Source organism: Dunckerocampus dactyliophorus, chromosome 7 (genome assembly GCF_027744805.1).
Source record: "Dunckerocampus dactyliophorus isolate RoL2022-P2 chromosome 7, RoL_Ddac_1.1, whole genome shotgun sequence".
In the NCBI taxonomy this organism is placed as follows: domain Eukaryota; kingdom Metazoa; phylum Chordata; class Actinopteri; order Syngnathiformes; family Syngnathidae; genus Dunckerocampus; species Dunckerocampus dactyliophorus.
In genome coordinates, this window is record NC_072825.1 from 16,995,854 (window position 1) to 17,012,064 (window position 16,211).

The window sequence follows — 16,211 nt, forward strand, 5'->3', positions numbered from 1 at the left end:
TGCATTTATGGTCCTTGCACTACAGATATAAAGTCTAATGAAATGAGGCAATGTGTGGCTATTAATACCATGTACAGTATAAGAGATCTCTGAAGAACAGTTTTGAACTTGTGTTTCTTCCTCTGTTGTCATATTCTGATCTGTTTCTTCCCAAGCTCTATATTACTGTAGCTGTATGTTAGCAGTCAAGCTAACCCCATGAAACGTATAGCATGTACTATATCTATTTTTGCAAGTACAAACCCGCACAAATTCACACACACACACACACACACACACACACACACACACACACACACACACACATACGCACACGCAGACTGGTCTCCTGTGAACAGTTCTTTCAGTGGAATGCTGCCAAAGAGAACAAAAATAGTGAACGTATATCAGCCTAGTTAAGTGAGGAGCACATTAGAAGGAGGTTTGTAATTTCCAAGGAGAACTTAAACGCAACTTAGTAAACAACCGTGAATTGTATCGGGCGTTCCTTGTTGCTAAGCGGGTTGTGAGTGTGACACGAGTGTGTGTCTTTTCAATGCTGTGTTTATTCTTGTGCAAAGTTGAGTGGAATTCACTGTGGTTTTATGGTGACATATGGAGTCATAAATGTGGAAATAATTCAAAAGACTGCTGTAATGCTCATTGCTTTTAGAAGAGTTAAATGGGGGAGAAAATGTGTTTTGCTTTACATAGGGGCATTGTAACGTCTAAAGTTATCATCCCTCAGAGAGAATTAAAGGAGCCTTTCAACATTCCTTTGTCTTTTATCCATACACGAAAGTGGAAGTAACCAGTCATTTCTAAATTACATCTTGAATCCTTATGCATTTTTCTCCATCTGCTCTTATTACAGCAACAGGAACAGGACCCCACCAACCTTTACATCTCCAACCTGCCAGTGTCCATGGACGAGCAGGAGCTGGAGAACATGCTGAAGCCTTTCGGCCATGTTATTTCTACTCGGATACTGAGGGACGCTAATGGACTAAGCAGAGGAGTCGGATTTGCCAGGTGTGAAAAACATCTAAAGTTCAGTGTTTCCCATTTATTCCTGCCACAAAACAGTTGGCCTGCCACAAGTACATTTGGCGCTACTGCTCGCCCGCACACATTATAATGGGACTGTCTGTTAATGCAGCCTGTCGTTACACTCCGTATAGTAGACGGTGGTATGCATCACTCCGCTTCTTAACACACCTCATGTGCGCCTGGTCTGCCAGAGAATAAGCAGATGGCGTAAGAGGGTTCAGAGTTGCTAACTCAGCGACTTCATTGCTATATTTAACGAGGGTTTAGAGCACTAGATACACCTTTTCAAAAAAAGTGACGAGCGTCAGCTCTAGCAACTTTTTTTGGTCTCATCTGAGACTTTTGGAGACTGACATAAAATCACATGTTGCTCTTCTCAATGAGCCGTGGGTGCAACAGTGGGCTCCTCCACCATGTAAAAGCACTCACAGACAGCTCTGTCTTGTTTGTGACATTACAAAAACAACAAAATGGACGGACAGAAGAAAGTTTATTTGTACATCGAACCATATTTGTTTGTTTTTTTTATGTCATGGCCATTTATGCAAATTAGACAACTACCAAAACTGCCCAACACCACAAATAAATTGTAGTCCTGTGGGAAACATTGCAGAAATGATTAAACCCCTATTGTAAATTACACATTTTTTCGAAATGCAAATGATTTTTGCATACATTTTGCCATACATTTGAAAACTAAAAAAAAAAATAGTTACCTTTACCATTTCCACGATTGCTGAATAATTTTGATTGCATCTGTATGTATGTATGTATCTATCAGTCTATTTGAGATGCAATACTTACAGTAATGATGCTTTTTAGAACACAGTAGCTAGGAAATATCCATACAGTATGTTACTATAATATATCGGTGTTAGAGACTCTCTTCCACTTCCTTCTCAAATGCAATAGCTCCACATTTCCTTTGTCCCTTTACCATTTGTGTGTGCATGCGTGTGTGCCTGTGTTGGCATGTGATCCTCTCAGTTTCACTGTGGAGTGTGCCAGTGATTATCATGCAGTCAGGTCCCCTTTAGGGTCAGTGTTTATATGAAGGAAACCCAAGACCCACACACACACACACACACACACACACAATCTCTCTTGTCACCATTTTTCCTTCACACACTGGCTTTGCTTGCCAAGCAGGCAATTAGTCATTGAGCTGTGATTGGGTGAGCACAGCTGAATAGGGGCAGACAAAGAGGACATGACACACAACAGCTCAAACTGAATGGAGCTTTTAAACTGGGACAAAGGCGAGGAAATCCCATAGAAAACGTACACACGCACACACGCACGCACAGGCACCAGCAGCCCCACTCACGACATTTCGCTCATACATACATAGCCTATCTCAGATGCATAATCAGGCAGGTGTTTGATGTTCTTATTCGTATACTGTATGTAATACATGCATGTACTGATCACAGTGCTTATGTCCTGTGTATATGAAAATGTGATATAAAAAGGTCATTTTTCCTTAAGTATGGTCTAATCACTTCTCCTTTGCTGTCTCTCAGGATGGAATCTACAGAAAAGTGTGATGTGGTTATCCAAAATTTCAATGGAAAATTCTTGAAAACTCCTCCAGGCATGACAGGTAGGTGTAGATCTCAAAGACAACAGCGTTCTGCTGTCTAAGCTGGGATTTAATAAAGTTGTTCTTTGTATGTTTTCCATCCATGTGTCCATCTCGAGTTAATGAAGTAGGTACGGTATAAGCATTTTTTCAAAAAGTCATTGTCCACATACTTAAGTAACTTCTACTTCAAAAGAAAACAAGAAAATGAATTGTTATACTCGAAACACTGTACTATTAAGACCCTTAAATAGTCGGCATACATACAACAAAAGGGGAAGAATGAGGTGTAGAACAAAGAGCAGGCAGCCGTGATGAAGCTGAATATGGGGATGTCAGTGGGTTTAAAGAGATGAAGGGCGTGTTTGATAAAACAAAACAGAAAGTGACAAGTGAGGAAAAAGAAGACATGGAGGTATAAAGTGATCAGATAGTAAAACAGGCTGTGCAATAGACTGGATAAAATGGAAATCAAGGGCAGACAGGATGCGTTGCCCCGTGTCCTGCTGGCATAATTTGTGGGAAACAGCATCCTGGGTGGTTCAGTCTCAGAGCATTTAATAGTAAATACAGAGATACATAGTGCAACTTCTAAGGTCAAAGACAATCCATTCTGGGGTGCTGTTACCCTCTTGAAACCTTGCAGGACCGTACAGGCAATTTGTCTAAGTAACATTGGAACATTCTTAAAATGAATGCAAATTGAAGTTAAATTGCATTAAATAGTGTTGACAAAGACCTAATGTGGGAGTGAGGCATGCCACAGATTTGCACGTTTGTTACATTGTCAATTGTCAAGTGCAAAATTAACTTAACAATTTTGAATAGTTTGATAAACCTAATACAGTCGTCCCTCGCCACTTTGTGGTTCAAATTCTGCAGTTTCACGGTTTTTCAAAATAAAGTACTTAATAAATTCTTGCTGACTCATGAAGTAGAGCAGGTCATCCAGAAATCTGAAGGTTGGCGGTTCGATCCTCGCCCCCTCCACCTCACTTGCCTACAGTGCTGCCCACACTGGTGTATGAATGTTTGGTGGTGGTCAGAGAGGCCGTAGACGTGAATAGGCAGCCACGTTTCCATCAAACTACATCAGCTGGGCAGCTGTGTATACAGATATAGTTTACCACCACCACCACCAGTGTGTGACAAGGGAGTGAATTTAATAATGGGTTCACTTCAATGTGAAGCGCTTTGGGTGCCTTGAAAAGCGCTATAAAATTGAATCCATTATTCGTTATTGCTATTTATAAAAAAGGAATCGTACTTTGCGGAAATTCACTTATTATGGTCTGGAACCAATTAACCGTGATAAATGAGGGATTATTGTACTTTGTTTATTAAAATTGGATAACAAGTGGCAAAGGGTGTGCTGAATCTGACGTCATACTGCTTTGAATGTGATTCCAATGTCCTCACCTTGCTTTCCGCTGTATTTTCTTATGCTGAGGTCTTGACATCTTCTGTGATGTGACGAATGACAACAGTTGGAACTACAAGGTGCAACATTAGAGGCATACTTCCCCCTCCAACTTTTGTCAAACTCCTGAATTGTCAGGGGCATTAAATTTTAAGGCTTCCTCTGTCAAATGGAAACAAACATCTCTTTACTGATTAAAGTCAGGGAAGTAGAAAAAGTAACTTATGTCCTACATAAAGGATCTGACATTAAGGACCGGTGTGTAAACTTAAATCACATCCACAGATAAGTCAGACTACCCCTCAAGACTCCCCCGCAAGGGAAATCACTTTGTTAGCCTACAATTGCTGAAAATTCACTTAGGAGAGAGAAAACAATTGTGCAGTCATGCCTGATTGAGGAGATCATGAAAAACGCACCAAGATGTCAGGTCTGAACCCCCCCAGGAACATAATGTCCCCAGCAAGTTACCAGCAGAGAGGCGATGCAAATACTAACACTCATGTGGTACAGATCGCAAAGAAAACTCTGCTACTACAGGAACTCTCTTTCACTATAATTTTATCAGAGTGGCACCTTGAGTTCCGATCCTGCTGCTACTTTGTTGAGGATTTATTTATATCTGAAAAGCTTGAAATGGAACTGATGGAGTCCAGTGCATCTACCTCTAGCCGTGTCTTTGTAAAAGATACTAGTCCTTTCTGACTCACCTATCATGCTCATATCAATAGTCCAAAGGACTATTACGCCCACAGTGAAAAGAAAACAACAATACTAACATTAAGCCCAAATGTTATGTATAGTGGAACCCCGGTTAGCGTCATTAATCCGTCCCAGGAGGTTTGACTCAAACTGAAAACCTTCTCTAACCGAATACATTTTTCCCATAAGAAATATTGACAACCGGTTGTGGTTGACAGTTGAGAGAGTGCTAACAAAATCTGTTAATAAACTGAAAAATACGCTAACCGAGGTTGCACTGTATTAGAAGCATGAAGATGTAATATGAGAAAAAAGTTCACAATAGGGAATTAAGTAATATTGTATGAATCTGTACTTGCATTAAGATGCATAATGCATATAATAACATCAATAAAGAGAGCAGAACAATCACAGCTGATCTCTCAGGGGTTAGGCTCGTATTTCCTTCCTACCAAATGTATTCTTACCCACTTAAATGATATTTAGCGGGTAAGAATAAAAACATAAACAACTACATATTCATAGTGTTATTGTACACCAAACCTTTTAAATTAATGCAGGGAACTGATCTCTTTCTTATACAATTATCATTAATTTGCCTGCTTATGGGCGTAAGCCATTCAAACAGGTATCTGCCATGTGCCAAAGAGGGACCTTCATCCCTTCATAAATGAGCCAAAAATAGAGTTTGCCGCTCCAGCATGTTTTCCACATGGTTTTTATGTTTTCGGTTTTGATCAGTGATCTTTTAATGTGTCATCTTATTAGAGAAATGGAGAATAAGTGTCACCAGCTGCTCAGTTTCATGTGGCCAACTCTTGCTGTTCATGGTGGAGTATGGTCGTGCATAGATTTGCATTTTCTTTGGCTAATTTAATGGAAATGTGATTAAAGTGTGGATATTCGAGTGGAAACATAACTAATGGTGTCATTTTCCACCCATGCTGCTTTGTATCTGCAGCCTCTGTGAGATGACATGGAAAGCCTGTACTGTCAATGGAGAAGTTAATATGCAATGAAATTAAAGGTGCTTTAACTGACTAAGGTGCTGCTCTCAAAAACAAGCAATTAAAATAATATGTAGTGCTTCAAATCTTACTTCAGATTGTTGGGTTTTTTTTGTAGATCTTTGGCATAGTAATCTTGGTGCACGTTGGGAATCTATTAATCATTGTGAAAGCTTTGAACCATGGATCGCTACATACATTATTGCCACCAACAGGGCACAGGTGATTGACCCAAGGTCACGTCCACATGAAAACTAGTGATGGGAATTACGGCTCTTTTTAGAGAGTCGGTTCTTTTAGCTCAGCTCACCAAAAAGAGCCAGCTCTTTCATCTCCCAAGTGGTTCCTCAGATTGTCATAATTGATAATTGATAATTGATCCTTTGTCAGGATTAGTGTGTCTATTGTAAAGGTCTCTATGACAAGCAATTAGACCGACAATGAACTGAGATATTAAGACTGCATAATATCTTAATAATATATTGTATGCCTTAAAAAAAGGGAAAAGAGGCAGAGTATCCTTTGGACTGGTTGCCAGCCAACCACAAGACACATATAAACAAACAATCATTCACACTCACATCCTCAACTATGGACAATTTAGAGTCTCCAATTAACCTAGCTCCAGCTCACCCTTGACCCACCTGAGGACAAGCGGTAAAGAAAATGGATCGATGGATCGACTCCTTGGGGGCCTCCTGTGAAATTCCATTTGTGTAGGAGACTTTATTTTTGCCTCTGCCTTTTTCTGTGGGTTTTTAAAACGACACTCATCAGGCCAATGCATAGACACGTCACATCATTGCATTCATCACATGAACAGAGCTTCCATCACATCCAATTAAGAAGGTCATGGGATTATTACACTTTTGCAATCTAAACAATATAGAAAATACAATGTTTTTGCAGGATAATTAGAAAACATTTCCATTGTCTCGTATGTCTCGGGCTGAATTTATTTTCTAACAAACTATAAAAATAAAGTGGTCAGCAGCATCATTCTACCATCTGGCTCATCCCTTTTAATCAGCAGAGAAGTCTTGCATGTTCAGCATTTTAATATAGGATGTTAAATTAAGTCTGCATATATTATATTCTTTATTTCTATGTTACATTGAGGAAGCGTAATCACTTGTGTATTTCCATAAATAATGCATATCAGCTATAGTTTGACCATCAGAATGTCACACCATGTAATTGCTGTCATACATCTCTTGAGATATTTGTCAGCGTTACACTTCATCAGCAAAAAACAACAAATATAATTTCAGTTTGTAATTTTGTGTGATTGTTTTGTCTTTTTTGTGGGGTGTCACAGTTTTAGTGTACTAAAGATGTGTCTGTCAGTACGTTTACATGCGCTAAATTAGTGCAAAGATGGCGCCCTCCGTGGCAGACGTCTCTGTGACACTCTCCCGTGTTTTTCTATTTTTTTCTATTTTATTGTTCATTTTGGACATTCAACACACTCACGCAGTACATTACAACAGGGAGACACTTTTGAACATCGGCAGGGTTCACCATGAACTTTCATTTAGCCTCTCAGACTTTGCCTTTCTTCTGCGCCGGGAGAACGCAGCAGCCTGCGGGTCTGGTGAGCTGAATACCCGGCGAGCAAAGCATCCGAGGCGTAAACGAGGCAAGCGAGCCGGCCTGCATGCTAGGCTAAAAGCTAGAGCGACGAGGCCACCGCTACCAAGCCTGCTGCTAGCCAACGTCCGCTCTCTTGAAAACAAGATGGACGAACTACGAGCAAGGATTACAGCTCAACGTGAGATCAGGGAATGCTGTGTCCTCACCTTCACAGAAACCTGGCTGACGGAGGATATACCGGACTCGGCGATCCAGTTGGAATCATTTGCTGCTTACCGGGGAGATCGGACTTTAGCGTCTGGTAAACACAGAGGTGGCGGCGTCTGTGTTTACGTAAACAAACGGTGGTGCACAGACGTACAGACGATGGAAAAGCACTGCTCGCAGGACATTGAGCTGCTGATGGTGAAATGCAGACCTTTTTATTTACCTCGTGAGTTTAGCGCTGTGTATTTAACTGCTGTTTACATCCCACCACGAGCTAACACTGCTAATGCACTAGGCCTCCTGCATGACATCATTGATAAACACGAGACCAAACACCCAGACGCTGTATTCATTATATCTGGCGATTTCAACCACTGTAACCTCAGGACTGTCCTCCCCAAATATTACCAGCATGTGAGCTTTCCCACAAGGGAAAATAACATCCTGGACCAAGTCTACAGCAACATGAAAGGTGCTTTGAAGGCTGTTCCAAGACCCCACTTTGGAAAGGCTGACCACATCTCTATATTCCTTTATCCAACATACAGACAACTTCTTAAAAAAGCTCCCCCTGTACGTACAGCAGTTAAAGTGTGGAATGAAGAAACTGATCAAGTACTTCAGGACTGCTTTGGCTGCACAAACTGGGATGTGTTTAAAACTGCAGCGGGGAGGGAAGATTGTACTGTTGATTTGGATGAATATGCTTCTGCTGTTACTGGCTACATTAGCACATGCATAGAGACTGTTACCACCACCAAGTATTACAGAAAATACCCTAACCAAAAACAGTGGATGAACTGTGATGTAAGGGCTAAGCTACGTGCTCGTTCGACTGCATTTGTCATGGGCACCGCTGATGACTACAAAAAGGCCAGATATGACCTGAGGAGGTCCATACGAGAGGCCAAAAGACAGTACAGACAGAAGCTGGAGGGCTACTATTCCACCTCAGACCCTCGGCACATGTGGGCGGGGCTCCAGCACATCACAGACTATCGACAGCAGAGTAGCGTAGCCACGTCCAGCCAAACCACACTTCCAGATGAGCTGAACGAGTTCTATGCCCGCTTTGACACCCAAACTCCTGATGAGCAGAGAGGGTGGCTGAACCTGGGGAGCACACAGGAGGACTCACCTCTCATGGTGACATCAGCTGATGTGCGCAGGGTTCTAAACAAAACAAACCCACGAAAAGCAGCAGGGCCAGACAACATCTCAGGACGTGCACTTCGGGTTTGCTCATCAGAGCTAGCTGATGTGCTTGCTGACATATTTAACCTGTCGCTTGCACAAGCATCTGTACCGACCTGCTTTAAGTCCACCACCATAGTGCCCGTACCCAAGAAGAGCAACGTGACCTGCTTGAATGACTATCGCCCTATAGCACTCACTCCTATTGTTATGAAGTGCTTTGAAAGATTAGTCATGACCCACATCAAAAAGAGCATCCCGGCGGCAACTGTGGACCCTCTACAGTTTGCATATCGCCAGAACCGGTCCACGGATGATGCAGTCAACACTGCCATCCACACAGCCCTTTCTCACCTACAGGGCCAGGACACATACGTCAGAATGCTATTTATAGACTATTGCTTTGCTTTGAATACAGTCTGCCCCCACAAACTCACAAATAAGCTCCTCACACTTGGCCTGTCTCCCTCCCTCTGTAACTGGGTGTTTAACTTTCTCACAGGCAGACCCCAGTCAGTCAGAGTCCACAACCGCACATCCAGCTCAAGATTTGTGAGCACTGGGACCCCACAGGGGTGTGTGCTGAGTCCACTCCTCTACACGCTCTTCACCTACGATTGCGTGGCCTCCCAGAACAACACCAGCATCATTAAATTTGCAGATGACATTACAGTCATCGGACTGATCACTGGTGGTGTTGAAACATCATACAGAAGAGAGGTGGCGGACCTCATAGCTTGGTGTCGTGATAACAATCTCCTTCTCAATACAGATAAGACTAAAGAGATGATCACCGACCCAAGAACAAGGGAAAAGGAGCCACATAGATCCCTGTTTATTGATGAGACTGAGGTGGAGAGGGTGAAAACCTTCAAGTTCCTTGGCACACACATCAGCGAGGACCTCACCTGGTCTCACAACACCCAACAAATTCTGAAGAAATCCCAAAGGAGACTGTACTTCCTGAGAAGACTGAGGAAATTTGGCATGTCCACCACAATCCTGAGTTGCTTCTACAGATGCACTATCGAAAGTGTCCTTACCGCCTCCATCACTGTTTGGTACGGTAACTGTACAACACGTGATAGGAAGGCACTCCAGCGGGTGATCAAGACCTCACAGAACATTGTTGGGGCAGCCCTCCCCTCACTGCAAGACATTTATAAAACTAGAGTCCTACGCAGAACACACAACCTCATCAAGGACAGCACACACCCACAACACTCATTATTCACACTCCTACCGTCAGGCAGACGCTACAGGAGTTTGAAGTCCAGGACCACAAGGCTGGCAAACAGCTTTTACCCACAGGCCATCAGGCTTCTCAACGAAGCACTCGCACACGCCGCACGCAACACACGCACACACTCATAGCACTTTATTTATTTATTTATTTATTTATATCTGTATTAATGTCTCTTCTGTTGTTGTTGCTTAATTTATTGGTATATATGTTTATGTGTTTGTTTCTTATGTTCTTATTCTTTCTTGTGTTTTCTTTCTTTTCTTGGGAGAATGAACAGAATAAGATTTTCATTGCATGGTATAACTGCTGTTTTACCATGCACATGACAATAAAACTCTCTTGAATCTCTTGAATCTTACAGTAGTTCGATTGCCCCAATAAATTGGTCTCTTCCATTTTCACATGTTTATGTGAAGTCCCTGTTTACATGCATTATTTCTAATCCAATCGTTGTCCGTACATTGTTGTGCCTCCAAAACGTTAGATTACGCTTGTATGGCTTTTTCGGTTGACCTATTGCGTCACATCCAAACAAGGCATCTTGGCAGCTTGTCACAAATCGGTAACAAGGAACGCTGACAAATTAACAGCTCAATACATGTGCTGTACACTTTAATATTGCTACACATTAGATCTACTATGGCTGATGTGGCTATAGAGATATTCCATAGCAGACAGCAACAATGATGCTCAGAATTCCGGTGTTTTTGAATGCGCCTGGCCATGAGTATGACTGGTGGCTAATGAGGAAGTGCAGGTGTTGCTGGTGTGGACAGTGATGGAGAAACGTGTGTGCAAATTTAGGAATAACATTGTGGAACTGAGCACTGCTGTTATCATGTTAAGATCAGCATTAAAGTTTAAAAAGATGGTCAGACTCTGTCGGGACACTAAAATATGATATACGAAAGAAAAAAAAAACGCTCTCATATTCACTCCAGAAATGGGTACCACAAGATCGTGCAGATGATGTGTTGAAAGTATTGTCAGCCTCTGTTGTGAATTTAATTGGACCCGCTTCTGGGTTATATCTCGCTGTGGAGACTGGCACATGCGCAGAATGTCAGCTCCGATGGTTGATCGATGGTAGCATACACTGTACATGCAGGACGGATCTGGTTTCCAATCTCACAATCTAGTTAGGTTAATCTAATCCTTCAAAAAATGTATGCAAGTAAACATAGTTTCTGTCTTTCTTTGGACCTGACTAAAGGAAAAAAAACACCAAAATTGGGGTTGATATATTTGCAATTGGAACAAGAGACATTCTACTCCACAAATTGACCAGTCTTGCTAAGCATTTTGTCTTCTCTTCAATTGATCTTGTCAAGTTGGTGCCTCTCCAGCTGTGTAGTCGTATTGACTACTGAGGAAAACACAACAGAACACTGCATTAGATTGTAGTGTGGGTCTGTCACTCTTCCACATTATTTACACAAAGGCAAAAAGTCCAAACCAATAAAAGACATTGTCAAACAACACATATTAACAGTGTAGCTCTCTCATAATGGTGCGTAAGACTCAAAGACTCATCTTTATAACGTGACATTTTGATAAATAAATGCATAGACTAATGGAGTCTATAGAGTAGCAAATGAAAATTTGACCAAAGTGCACATGCAAACAGTGCATGAAAAATAATTAGAGTGCAAGGACACCAATAGTAGTATGGAAATATGGAATGGTAAATGTGAGCAATTAAATTGTCAATTCTGACTGCAGGCTGTTGTCTGCACTGTGCAGTAGTTTGTTCAGCCAACTTAACGCTGATATTTTTTGATAGAAATGAGATCGGCCTCATGGCATGTGTCTTTTCTCACAATTCTTCAGGGAAGCTGGCAAGAGAAACACAGCCGACAGTATATTATATTTGCATTCCATATTATTTGTGATTTCTCTGCACACTCAAGTGTAAATTGCTTTGGCATGGCTTAAAGTGACATTCACTGCCCTTGTGAAGAGCAACAGAGTGGCAAAAAAGCTTAATATTTAGTGTGATGTGGCACTCAACATTTTAAGACCAGCTAAAGAATTTACATTTTGCACTGTTGGATCGTTGGGATTTTCTCAGTTGAGCTTCAAAATGCAAAAAGAACAAATGGGAGTGAGACAAAAACATATTGGGGGTAAGCAATTTATTGCAACCAACCATTAAACTCAAATAGGCTGTTCATCAGCTGATCAAAAGTTTAAGACCATAGCTAAAAAAAAAACGAAACCCCCTACAAATAGAAATAACATTTTTTTTAAAGGATTCAAAGCTGTGCCATTCTTGTTAATCACTTCAAAAATTGGTGTGAGCATGCTAGATGCCAGTGTTTCCAGGAGGCGAGTGGGAATGTTGCTCCAGGTGGTGACGATGGCTTCACAGAGGACATCCGCTGTCTGAAACTGATGTCTATTTTTGTACACTTCCTTTGCCATCCATGCCCAAGTGTTGTCAGTTGGATTTAGATCAGGGGAACATGCAGGATGGTCCAAAAGAGTGACGTTATTCCTTCTGGAAGAAGTCCTTTGTCAGGCGGGCATTGTGAATTATAGCGTTGTCCTGTTGAAAACTCCACTTACTACGACACAGACGAGGGCCTTCCCTCATGAGGGAGGCCCCCTGCAACATCTCCACATTGCCATCTGCCTTTTGACACCCTGGCACAACCTGAAGCTCCATTGTTCCATTGAAGGAAAAAGCAGCCCAGATCATGATGGCGCCCACTCCACTGTTCCGTGTGGAAAACATCTAAGGTGAGATCTCCTTGTCATGGTCAAGGTTACATTTTTTTCATAAGAGAGTAAATCTTTCTTACACTTTTCAATGTCCCATGTTTGGTGCCCTGGAGCACATTCCAAACCAGCAATTTTGCATCGCTGAAGGAGGCGAGGCCTTTGAAGACGTTTTTTGTTGTTAAAACCGTTCTCTCGTAGATGCCGTTTGATGGTTATTGGACAGCACTCGGCACCAGTAACAACCTTCATTTGGGCCGAGGATCACGTGTCTTGACTGACGGCCATTCGCATTGTCTGGCTCAGTGGCTGATATTTTTTTGGGTCTACCGGTTGACTTTTATGTTCGATAACCCTCAGGATCTTTTAAGAAGTTTAAAATGACTGTCTCGCTTCATTGGACCAGCAGCAATAGTTTGCTACAAGAGGCCTTACTGATGCAGCTCAACAATCCCACCGTGTTCAAAGAGAGAAAGCTTTTTTTTTTGCCTTTGCCATCAAGAGGTCATGACACTGTGAATACCTGACAGAAAATGACACTGAATCCACATTTTTGCCAAGATTTTGCTCTGTTTGGAACCTCCTTAAAATCCAACCTTGCCAAATGTAAATCCTCCAATTTTTCAGCTGGTCTTAAACTTTTGGTCAGGAGTGTATGTGTTATTGTCATCACATCCTGATGACAGCTAAGCTCCCCTAAAGAAACAGCATCAATTACTGCAGCCATGTTTGTTTGTCACTGTTAATGTGAACAAATAAAATGCAAAAAATAAAGTTGTATTTTTTATTTGGACCTATCTCCAATTTTGTTGCCACAGGCATCACCTGAAGCTACTAGACTAGAGACTCTTTGAGGTAAGCTACAGAGATCTTTCAGAAAGGGGGCTCTGCATCCAGGAATATGGCAGCCAAATACAAAGACTTAAGTTGTCAAGCATGAAGAAAGAATTCACCAGGGCCATTTAGGGCTTGTCTATTTCCTGCCTGTCCGTGTATGTGTGTGAAAACTGAGCTTTTCCCCAGTGATTTATCCAGGTCCTAACCCTTAGTGCTGGATAATGGCAGATGGAGCTTTAGATAACAAAGAGAAGAACAACCAACGTTTATTTGTTAAGCTTTAGCTCAGTGCACAATTACGTGTACCTCCGCTAAAATGACCCATTCCCCAAAGGGATGGATGTCTGATATACAGTCGTCCCTCCACACATCACGGTTCGAATTTCACGGCTTCGCTCTATCACGGTTTATCAAACATATATTAATTCATAAATCATATTGTTTCGTGGTTGACTACGGCCTATTACTAGCGAAAAATGATGCATATTTCAACAAACTTTACATATATTTTACCTAAATTAAGCATTTTCAAGCATAAAAATGGTGAAATGAACTAAAGCCATTTAAAATACAAATTGTGAATGTAGTGTTCTAAATTGGTCACGGAGCAGCAGGCCTTTATTGCAGGTTTAAATGATCTCAATAATAATAACATCATAATAGTAATCCTAAAAATAAAATGGGCCACTATTGCGGCCATAACCCACGGCAACCTCAAACAACTCTAAACCCCCAAAGTCACATCCTGTCCGCCACCTATTCTTCTCCCAACTAAACTGGAACACATTTACTGCAATACACAAGAGCACAAATACATTAATAGGAATGTAAAGGTGACTGGATGGGTGTTATTTCATGTCTAGAGGGCTCTAATAATGTTAATAAACGTATTTAGAAAATCCTAAACAATTTTTCTATGCCATACCTACGAAAATATTCCATTTATAAAAAAGAAACTCTACTTTGCAGAAATTCACTTACTACTGTTGGGTCTGGAACCAATTAAGGAATTAAGGATAAACGAGGGATTACTGTATTGGCTTAAAAATTTGATTTTTTAGCCGATAATATTGTAAATATGCAATTTGACTGCAAAGTGTTACGTTTTGCTGTTTTGCATTACAGTAGCGCCAACTACTCATGACAAACAGGTACTGCTGCACGCACTTTCCGGAAACCGCAAAGCAGCTGCACATAGCACCAAACAGGAAACAGAAAACCAAAATACGAGCACAAAGAAGGAAAGAACAAGAAAAGTACGAAAAAACAGAACTAAAGTCCTGTCACACAGAGCATGACATAAAGCGCTGGCTGTGTAACGGGGAGTAAGGTGTCTTACTTAAAAACAGCACTTCTACAAGTAATCTAATATCACACCTCAGGAAGAATCACGCCACTTTTTCTATAACTTGTTTTGCGTATTGGAGTATTTGTGCTATTTTGCATGAAAAGTGTTTATTTGTGAAATGCATCCCGTACTTCATTACATGACTTAAGTTTGAGGGAAGAGCTGCTGCCTATATCTGTACCGGTTGAGATCGGTATCAGTAATGAAGTGGTAATGAAGTACATCTATGACCCATTTTACTGATTAAACACAATCAAGATGATCCTCAATACTGAAGCAGTGAGTAAAGAATGAATAGTAGTAATCGGATCATTTTAATCGTAAAACAGAGAAAAAAGAAAAATGCACCATTGAAAGACATTGAAAGAAGCCACTGCTAGATAATGAAATATAATATATTCCTAGATTTTCAGCTACGCAGTTATAATTTATCCCGTTTCCCAAACCATGGATTCAACTTTTCAACATTCAACTTTTTGTATGTTATTCTGGTAACGATCATACAATATGCAGTTGTAAAAATGTAAATTTCACCAAAATGTTCTGTCTGTAGGACAGGCATAAGAGGATTCCGTCTTTGCTTTGCTTTTTCTTTGCCTTTCTGCAGCCTTTTTTTGTTAGTACTGCATATCTACAACATGTATCATATGTACCGTACAAAAAGATGAACTGTCATCATGTATGATGTCTAGCCAGATGTCAGCATACGGTGCTAGAGCTCAGTCCACAGTGTATTTCTTCCTAAAGAAAATCTCTCCTCAAGAAGAAGAATGTTTGGAAAAAAAGGAGAAGAAGTGACGTAAGCAGACTCGCATTCAAAGCAGTACACATTGAGTACCTCAACATTTCATAAAGGTTTTATGATTTTGCCCTGGAATGAATTATTTTGTTCTATTAACTTTCATGAAAACTATTTTTAGAAAAATGATTTCTAAAACACTAACAGCAAGCAAAGGACAACCAACATCTCTGAACATACTGTGTATGACATAAAAGGTGCCACTGTATTCCCTATGAAGGGAAACAAAGCATGCATAAATATTAAAACCTAAGGATGATAACAGGGGTTATGCTGTGTGGTTATTCAAGTAAAAAAAAAACAGTCTAAGCCAACACAATGACAGCTTTCTCCAATTTGATCATACACCATCTATTTTCCACATCCTCTTTGAAAAAGCCACCTACTATAGGCCTCAGGGGTTGAACTCGGAATGTTTTGCGCCAATAAAAACTCCCTCCACTTATTCTTCTGTTTAGAGATAAACAAACATTTATCTTGGAGGTAAATGCATAGTTTAGTTTGGCAGCCATAAAATTTGAATCAG

At 40.9% G+C, this 16,211-nt stretch overlaps 1 protein-coding gene across 5 annotated transcripts in view; it reads left to right on the forward strand.

Annotated features, from left to right (window-relative positions):
- Positions 1-16,211, forward strand: part of LOC129185738 (RNA-binding motif, single-stranded-interacting protein 3-like) — a 172,510-nt gene that overhangs the window by 125,658 nt on the left and 30,641 nt on the right. For all 5 annotated transcript variants that reach the window (XM_054783150.1, XM_054783148.1, XM_054783147.1 and 2 more), the window contains 2 exons: positions 854-1,011; positions 2,553-2,632. In XM_054783150.1, coding sequence (XP_054639125.1) covers positions 854-1,011; positions 2,553-2,632 — 238 coding nt within the window. The remainder of the gene's footprint in view (positions 1-853; positions 1,012-2,552; positions 2,633-16,211) is intronic.